Source organism: Neoarius graeffei, chromosome 19 (genome assembly GCF_027579695.1).
Source record: "Neoarius graeffei isolate fNeoGra1 chromosome 19, fNeoGra1.pri, whole genome shotgun sequence".
In the NCBI taxonomy this organism is placed as follows: domain Eukaryota; kingdom Metazoa; phylum Chordata; class Actinopteri; order Siluriformes; family Ariidae; genus Neoarius; species Neoarius graeffei.
The window spans coordinates 20,573,264-20,583,048 of NC_083587.1; the positions used below are offsets into that span (position 1 = coordinate 20,573,264).

A 9,785-nucleotide genomic window follows, 5' to 3' on the forward strand; every position below is an offset into this window, starting at 1 on the left:
TAAAAAGTCCAAAAAAGGTGGTGAGCGCTGGAGTGAGTGCGCATGCGCAGAGGCCAACCTTCTGAGCTGGGCACGACGTCAGAAATACCTTCAGTCCATCATTGCCCTGCTCCGACCCTGGAGAACAGCCGGAGAACCTCCTGCTTCTGGAAGATGACACTTGAGAAATCAGTGGCGGATTCAGGAGGACTTCAGAGAAGGTGAAGAAAGAAGAAGAAGAAGGCAGGAATGGAGCAGTGAGAACGAAATTTAACTGGAGTCATAAAGAAAGGAAGAAAAGAGGGATTTGGTGAGATTGAGCGCGGAGTTTGAGCGGGTGGATTACACTCCAGAAGTCCATGTTGGGTTCGCTCTGTCTCCAGGGGAAGACATTTGAGAAGCGCGTTTTGGAGAGGACGCGCACACACGCACACGCGCACACACCGCCCCGCTTGCCGTCCACAGCGCAAAGGATCGATGCACAACTTGCCAGAAATTTTTAAACACTGGATCTTCTTTGATTGATGCTTTTAATACTCCTACTAATAAACACACCAGGTGTTTGTTTGTTTGTTTGTTTATCAGCTTGAGTATGCAGCAACTTTTCATTCACACTCATGACACGTTTCTCGGACACAGTGGATATTGATTTGGATTTACCTCCATCCAGTGTGTTTACGGATCTAGTCATTTTTGGACTCTCTGACAGATGACCCGCCCATGCGCAAAGGTCCTTTCCCTTAGCCATTCTTCATCTCGGCTCCTTACGCTTCCATAAAGGCGTAAGAGCGGCTCGGCAGCATGCAACCCGCGGGCTTCCCCATGGCCCTCGCGGTGCTTTTGACCTTGTTAACGGTGATGGATGTGAAGGCGAGCGGGGAGTACTGCCACGGCTGGCGGGATCCGCAGGGCGCGTGGCGGGACGGCTTCCAGTGTCCTGAGCGCTACGACGCCGCCGAGGCGATCATCTGCTGCGGCAAGTGCGAGCTGCGTTACTGCTGCTCCAGCACTGAAGCCAGGCTCGACCAGGGCACCTGTGACAACGACAAACGGGGCAAAGAGGAGCCGGGTGCGGGCCATGAGGAGGGCAAAAACTCCGGGGCAGGTAAACTGGAGCGCCTGTCAACCAACCATGGGGGTCTCTGCTTGATGCGTAAAGGCGCACAATCGGCTACTGTCCCTACAGTTCTACAGGAATAATATAGTCAGACCATTCATTACGCCTTCATCCACCACATCAAACAAACAAACTGCAATTTGCACCAGGATGGAGTTGCATTTGCAAAATATCTACTCTCACTTCAGATGAAAATGTGCACAAATTTACAAAGCTTTAAATGTGCCAGAATAGATAGATCTCATCTCATCCTGTTCTACAGGGTTGCAGGCAAGCTGGAGCCTATCCAGCTGACCACCATTCACACTCACATCTACGGTCAATTTAGAGCCACCAGTTAACCTAACCTGCATGTCTTTGGACTGTGGGGGAAACCGGAGCACCCGGAGGAAACCCATGCGGACAACATGCAAACTCCGCACAGAAAGGCCCTCGCCGGCCACGGGGCTCGAACCCGGACCTTCTTTCTGTGAGGCGACAGCGCTAACCACTACACCACCGTGCCGCCGGAATAGATAGATGATTAATTAAATCTGCAGGGTGAATCACATGCCACTGACTGACCGGTCAGAAATGCAAGTTCAGATGGCAATATGGTTATAAGATGTGTTTCAAACCACCCACATAACCACACCCCTGCCAATACTGTTCACTGTTCACATGTACTGTTCACTGTTCACTTTGTGTGTATGCAGAAACTTGGTCTGTTTTTCTTGATTCCGTATTTGGAGAGATATTGCAAGCTAGTGACGTCTATAATGAATTGATCCGATTTCTTGAAAGGGTGGAATCGGATTAAGTGAATTTTGTGAACTTGCACATCCAAATCACCACTGAGAAAACATGTCAAATTGCAGTAAGGTGAAACTACTACATTCACATTCTTTTCAGGGATTTCATGTCAGTTTATCAAAAACAGCCTGCTCTTCAGGACTAAGAAAGAATGCGTACTTGTGTGTCAATAATATACATACCCTAGGAAAGGGTTCATTATTGGGCTCAAAAAATACTGTATAACTACAGCTGTCTTTCAACACCAACATTCTCCAGTACAAGTCAAGAGAGACAAAATGGGGGGGGGGGGGGGGGGGGGTGTCAGAGCTTTAGATTCGTTTGACTCACAAATCAAATCTCTTGTTCAGTTTGCTTAAGAGTCATTTGAACTGCCTCATTGGCGAATCGCCCATAATTACAGATCACTGCATCATCCTTGTTGATATCCACATACAGCACATCCTTTGTCTGCACCGAGTCACTGCTTAATCAAGTTTCGTATGGCCCCGATTGCTTTAACTCTGTAAAATTTAGAGCAAGCTCCAGTCTAGACGAGGGAGTAACATACCCTATAGTAAAGGTTGGAGGCCCTCAGGGGCTTCCAAAGCTTTCTTCAATGAAAAGCAAGTCAGGTTTTTGGTTTCATGCATCTACGAGAGAAAATTAAAAGGCGTCCTCAATCCATCATATTGCATCCTTTTCTAACAGTACAATAGTGTTTGACTGTGACAGCTGCCATTGGATTCGTCTGCGCCTTGGCAGGGCTGCCACATTGTTCTGAAATGTTCCAACAAAAATCCGTTCCAGTTTAGCCTGAACTGTAACTCTGAACAGTATCGGTGATTTTGCCAAATGAACGCATACGCACTACTTCACATCTACTGCTTCTCGACTGACCTGATGGACAGGGTAGTACGTTTTCTGCCACAAGAGAGGCTTCTGGACAGAGGAGTTTGCACTTTCCTGTTTCTTGATAACAGACAACAAGATCTTTATTTCTGTCTTAGTAAAAATACCAAGAGAGAAAAAGAGAGGCCAGTCAGGGAACAATGTTAGTAGCTGCCGCAATGTAAGTGATAACAGGAATTAACTTGTCTGGCAGACATTCCACAACATTAAATGTAACTATAAACCTTAAAAATGTCTTATTTGTTAATAAATTAAAAACTGGCATGCTGTTACAGGAAACTAATCCACTTCATGATGAGAACAGTAACTCTGCTTTACGTCAGACTGTATCACACCGACCTATCGTTAAATGTTTTCCAAAAATAGCACATCCTGTCATGTTTTATTCCTTAGTTAGACATGAAGAGTTAATTCAACACTATAGGTGTTAATTCAACACTGTAGGTGTTAATTCAACACTGGGGGTTTTGCTGTACCATTCTATCCTGCCCAGCCCCTTCATTAATAGCCCACTTGGGAGGAAGTGTAAAATCTGGACTAGCAGCATTGCAACCCTAGAAAGCAAACCCAGTCAGTTCACATACACAAGTGGCAAATTGTCCCTCGTGGTTATTAATAGCAGAGTTCACTCAGTGCGCGTGTTGCACAGCAAGAGGATCCAGTTCGGACTTGACTGGGTCTCCATAGCGACAGCACTGCTCGCCGTGCCTGTTCACAAACAATGGATCATGTCTAAGGCTTCTGAAGCACAAATCCCAAAAAAACACTTTCCAAGAGTGAAATGGATGTCTGGCGGCCTTGCTTTTTTTTTGAGTGCTTAAAGTGCAGCCTGGAGAAACCTTAGAAATCCTATCAAGCTTTAGGAAAGAGCTCTCGTTGCAAGAAGACCATTTTGTCCACTTCTACAGTCAGCGTGCTGTGTCACCAAAACCAGCCGGTTCACCTTTACGTCCTTGAAAGCAGGGATTAAGCAGGTCTGATATAAACAGAAGGAATGACAGCTAAAACCCCACAATTAACATTTCAAACCCTGCGCTTGCATCCAGTTGCACTTATAAATGCTCTCGTTCTTTGCGCAACACAAGGGATTTTCTGCACAAATCCGCAATCAACATTCAGCTTCATTTTGTTCTAAAGATTTCAAAGAAGTCCACAAATATCACTTCTCCATTATTTCTGCTTTGAGCTTACTAATGACAACGCTGAGAAACCTGAACTAGTGAGCCCATAGTTCAGTGGTGGAGGGGAATCACCCAAGCAAACACGAGACAGCTGCAGTTTAAGACCATGGGCTCTGACACATGATGTCTGGCTCTGCGACCACTTCTGTGAGCTGAACGAAAATGCAACAGGTGTGCCCTTAAGTTAAAAGAAAGCACCTTTTATGGAGAGCTGAGAAGCTCAGGAGGAGCAAACACGTACTGTAGATCAGAAAATGCAATCTTTATATTGTATACATGCTTTAAATCACAAAGCTATATTCCATAGTTCCCAGGTACAAGTTCAAAGTCCATCTTTGGAAGGTGGGGAATGAGATCAACCTCAAAACCAGCTACAGTGGTGCTTGAAAGTTTGTGAACCCTTTAGAATTTTCTATATTTCTGCATAAATATGACCTAAAACATCATCAGATTTTCACACAAGTCCTTAAAGTAGATAAAGAGAACCCAGTTAAACAAATGAGACAAAAAATATTATACTTGGTCATTTATTTACTGAGGAAAATGATCCAATATTACATATCTGTGAGTGGCAAAAGTATGTGAACCTCTAGGATTAGCAGTTAATTTGAAGGTGAAATTAGAGTCAGGTGTTTTCAGTCAATGGGATGACAATCAGGTGTGAGTGGGCACCCTGTTTTATTTAAAGAACAGGGATCTATCAAAGTCTGATCTTCACAACACGCGTTTGTGGAAGTGTATCATGGCACGAACAAAGAAGATTTCTGAGGACCTCAGAAAAAGCGTTGTTGATGCTCATCAGGCTGGAAAAGGTGACAAAACCATCTCTAAAGAGTTTGGACTCCACCAATCCACAGTCAGACAGACTGTGTACAAATGGAGGAAATTCAAGACCATTGTTACCCTCTCCAGGAGTGGTCGACCAACAAAGATCACTCCAAGAGCAAGGCGTGTAATAGTCGGCGAGGTCACAAAGGACCCCAGGGTAGCTTCTAAGCAACTGAAGGCCTCTCTCACATTGGCTAATGTTAATGTTCATGAGTCCACCATCAGGAGAACACTGAACAACAATGGTGTGCATGGCAGGGTTGCAAGGAGAAAGCCGCTGCTCTCCAAAAAGAACATTGCTGCTCGTCTGCAGTTTGTTAAAGATCACGTGGACAAGCCAGAAGGCTATTGGAAACATGTTTTGTGGATGGATGAGACCAAAATAGAACTTTTTGGTTTAAATGAGAAGCATTATGTTTGGAGAAAGGAAAACACTGCATTCCAGCATAAGAACCTTATCCCATCTGTGAAACATGGTGGTGGTAGTATCATGGTTTGGGCCTGTTTTGCTGCATCTGGGACAGGACGGCTTGCCGTCATTGATGGAACAATGAATTCTGAATTATACCAGCGAATTCTAAAAGGAAAACATCAGGACATCTGTTCATGAACCGAATCTCAAGAGAAGTTGGGTCATGCAGCAAGACAATGACCTTAAGCACACAAGTCGCTCTACCAAAGAATGGTTAAAGAAGAATAAAGTTAATGTTTTGGAATGGCCAAGTCAAAGTCCTGACCTTAATCCAATCGAAATGTTGTGGAAGGACCTGAAGCGAGCAGTTCATGTGAGGAAACCCACCAACATCCCAGAGTTGAAGCTGTTCTGTACGGAGGAACGGGCTAAAATTCCTCCAAGCCGGTGTGCAGGACTGATCAACAGTTACCAGAAGTGTTTAGTTGCAGTTATTGCCACACAAGGGGGTCACACCAGATACTGAAAGCAAAGGTTCACATACTTTTGCCACTCACAGATATATAATATTGGACCATTTTCCTCAATAAATAAATGACCATGTATGATATTTTTGTCTCATTTGTTTAACTGGGTTCTCTTTATCTACTTTTAGGACTTGTGTGAAAATCTGATGATGTTTTAGGTCATATTTATGCAGAAATATAAAAAATTCTAAAGGGTTCACAAACTCCCAAGCACCACTGTAGTCATTACTAGTGACACTTTCACCACTAATCCAATTTTGTTTAGAGCAGTGGTTCTCAAATTTTATGTACCCCTTAAACTGTAAAATAAATTCCACAGATCTCCACAGTATAGATTAATTTCATGAAAAATTATTTAATCAATTTTAATGATATTTTTTGGAGCCATAGAACTTACTGAAATTTACACTCATAGAACAGAACACGTTCAGTCTGAGTTGACTTTGATGCTTGGACCCCTAAATGTAATAACTGATAATGTGACATTGTGATTTCCACCAGTGTAACCAAAAAAATAAATGAAAAAATAAAAATAATCATGGACCCCTGGGCTATGCTTTACAGACCCCTGGGGGTCCCCGGACCCCACTTTGAGAACCACTGGTTCCTAGAATATCCTATGCACGCCATTTTGCAGCTGAAAGGGATTGGTTTACGGACTATCCCACGGTTCTATTCATAAGTTATGCTGTAAGGGCGTGGCTAAAGAAGATCCTTTTTACACAATCCCATGCAAAGTCTGTTTACATGGTTATTATAGATGGTATTTGCATTCTAATCACAAACGTTAACACAGACACAGCTCAAGACAACAATCACTAGGACTCGTTCAAATACACCGTGACAGACAGCAAGGTCAGAAAGGTTGAGGCTGCATGCGGTAGATTAGAGCTGATCAAAACAATGTTAATAACCGCTAATGAGCAACTCTGAACCCCTGGGGACACATCACCGCCGTGTCTCTTCACTCCGTCTCACTCACTCTCATGTGGACCTGTGAGTCGTGTCTCCTATGGATTTGACGTACAGCTTCACATGAGCGGTGGTTTATGTGTCTCGGGTTCTTAACACAGAATGGCAAGGGACTGATGATCTCTGATGATGATCACCTGATGTCTTGCTGCTTTGTTTGAGAAACTTGTGGTTGTAAAGGCAACATTGGTGCAAGATTATATGTCAGTACAATTTGCACGATGATGATGATGACGACGACAAAGGAGCAGGTTTAAAGTGATAATGGAACTGGAATTATAAATAACATGATTGAATTACAGGCAGTGGAAATTTTGAACTCACACATGCCATATTTCACAAAAATCTGCCTGTTTATTTGGCAAACGCTATTAAACGTTAAACATAAGTCAGTTTTTCATTACAATGCTCAAGGTTTGATTCAGCATGTTCACATTTTAAATGTTATATTGCTGTATTCTTGGTGTTGTGTTAAACGTCTTTGCTCTTTGTCGGTCTCTTTTTCTTTGCAGTACCCATCTATGTGCCTTTCCTGATTGTGGGGTCGGTCTTTGTGGCATTCGTCTTGCTCGGCTCGGTGGTTGCTGTGTGCTGCTGTCGTTGCCTTCGACCCAAACAAGAACCTGCTTCCGGGGGTGGGCGTCTCCTAGAGTCCATTCCTATGATGACCTCCAGGGGCTCCTCGTCCCGTCAGTCAAGCACAGCCACCTCGTCCAGCTCTTCAGCTCCACCCGCCGTAACTCGCCCTGTCCCTGTCCCTGCTCCCGCCCCCATTTTGCGCACCCAGGCCTCATGCTGCCTGCCGCCAGACGCCAGTGTCTACGTCAACATGCCCACCAACTTCTCTGTGTTGAACTGCCAGCAGGCGACGCAGATCATGCCCCACCAGGGTCAGTTCCTGCATCCTCAATACATCGGTTACGCTCACCCAGTCTCACCCACCCCGGCCTTCCTGGACCCTACTCAGGGTGCCTACAGGCCCCTGCAGTCTCCATTTCCTCCACCCACTAGTGTGACGAGCGTGACAAGCGTGACTAGTGTGAGTGGAGAGCAGAAGCAGCCGTCCGTGACTATATGAGAGGCTCTCAGTACACATGTGTCACACAATGGAGGAGCAGAAGTAAAGTCACGAGGATCAGTTCAGGGTCAGGCGCAGTGTTCTGTGCATCATGTGCGCTGCAGACAGTGTGAGCTGCGTTTGTGTTGAGAAGACAGCCATCCAGTCTGTATTCTCCTATCATTAGCACACATCATGGAGAAAGAAAGTGGACGCTGTGCAAATGCTGTATCCTTAGATTGCCTGTTCTATTTCATAAAACGTTTTCACTCCAGGCATCTCCACCTAAGGTGGTCTGTCCCCTCCAACCCGAGTTTCAGTTTCTTGCAGTACAGATACATATTAGATCCCATTTATTAGGTGGCTATTGAAGCCACTACTCCAGCAGCGCCCACTTCCTGCAAGAAAGTGCCTAATCAATCCTCGACTTGCCTTCACTGTTAATGATTTTAAATTTTTCAAAGATATGTTTCTTTTTTCTTAAAATAATTGAAGGTATTTTTTTCCACAGAGAATGCCTGATTAATTCTAATATAGTGTAATAAATTTTGGCTTAAGAATTTAAATAATAATAATAATAAATCCTTCAAATTTGTAACAGCTTACATCTGACCTGTTTCTTGTACAGTTCTAAAACTGGATAAGAGTGACTTATTCCCCCCCATAGAACCAGGTTACTTTACCTGATTAGCTGAACTTGCCTAAATAAATATTATAGCAAGGTATTTGTAGTAACAAAACAATTGTACACATACACAGTACTGTGCAAAAGTCTTAGGCCCCCTATTTTTTTTCTTTTTCATACAAACTTTGTTATAGCTTTCTATTTTATGGCTTCTACATTATCGAGTCAGTACAAAAACATTTTAGAGTCCAAATATTCATTTTCCAGCACAAAATTAAACGTTACAGATAAAAAAAAAGTTTGTATCTGAGCAGCATATTACATAAGAGAGCACTTTTCAGATTTAATAAATAAATAAATAAGGGCGGCACGGTGGTGTAGTGGTTAGCGCTTTCGCCTCACAGCAAGAAGGTCCGGGTTCGAGCCCCGTGGCCGGCGAGGGCCTTTCTGTGTGGAGTTTGCATGTTCTCCCCGTGTCCGCGTGGGTTTCCTCCGGGTGCTCCGGTTTCCCCCACAGTCCAAAGACATGCAGGTTAGGTTAACTGGTGACTCTAAATTGAGCGTAGGTGTGAATGTGAGTGTGAATGGTTGTCTGTGTCTATGTGTCAGCCCTGTGATGACCTGGCGACTTGTCCAGGGTGTACCCCGCCTTTTGCCCGTAGTCAGCTGGGATAGGCTCCAGCTTGCCTGCGACCCTGTAGAACAGGATAAAGCGGCTAGAGATAATGAGATGAGATGAGAAATAAATAAGGGCGGCACGGTGGTGTAGTGGTTAGCGCTGTCGCCTCACAGCAAGAAGGTCCGGGTTCGAGCCCCGTGGCTGGCGAGGGCCTTTCTGTGCGGGGTTTGCATGTTCTCCCCGTGTCCGCGTGGGTTTCCTCCGGGTGCTCCAGTTTCCCCCACAGTCCAAAGACATGCAGGTTAGGTTAACTGGTGACTCTAAATTGAGCGTAGGTGTGAATGTGAGTGTGAATGGTTGTCTGTGTCTATGTGTCAGCCCTGTGATGATCTGGCGACTTGTCCAGGGTGTACCCCGCCTTTCACCCGTAGTCAGCTGGGATAGGCTCCAGCTTGCCTGCGACCCTGTAGAACAGGATAAAGCAGCTACAGATAATGAGATGAGATGAGAAATAAAACATAATGAAGGCTGCTGGGTTTCGGTGCAAAATGAAGAAGCGAGTGTGACAGTCAAAGTGTCCAGAAGAACTGTGGCTGGTTCTGTAAGATGCTCAGTAAAACCTACAGCTCATTTCCGCATAAAACTGCACTCATTGTACCTGAGACTACTACTACTATTATTATTATTATTATTATTGGTCATCTCACACCAAATATTGACCTTGTTTCATTTATTATGGCTTACTGCTTACTGTTTATAGTATTTTTTTAATGTTGAAACATTTC

At 44.4% G+C, this 9,785-nt stretch overlaps 1 protein-coding gene across 1 annotated transcript; it reads left to right on the forward strand.

Annotated features, from left to right (window-relative positions):
- Positions 1-82: 82 nt before the first annotated feature.
- Positions 83-8,844, forward strand: LOC132867873 (protein shisa-2 homolog). The gene is made up of 2 exons (XM_060900844.1): positions 83-1,084; positions 7,212-8,844. The coding sequence occupies exons 1-2, from the start codon at positions 781-783 to the stop codon at positions 7,775-7,777; spliced, it is 870 nt and encodes a 289-aa protein (XP_060756827.1). The 5' UTR covers positions 83-780; the 3' UTR covers positions 7,778-8,844.
- The last annotated feature ends 941 nt before the right edge of the window (positions 8,845-9,785 follow it).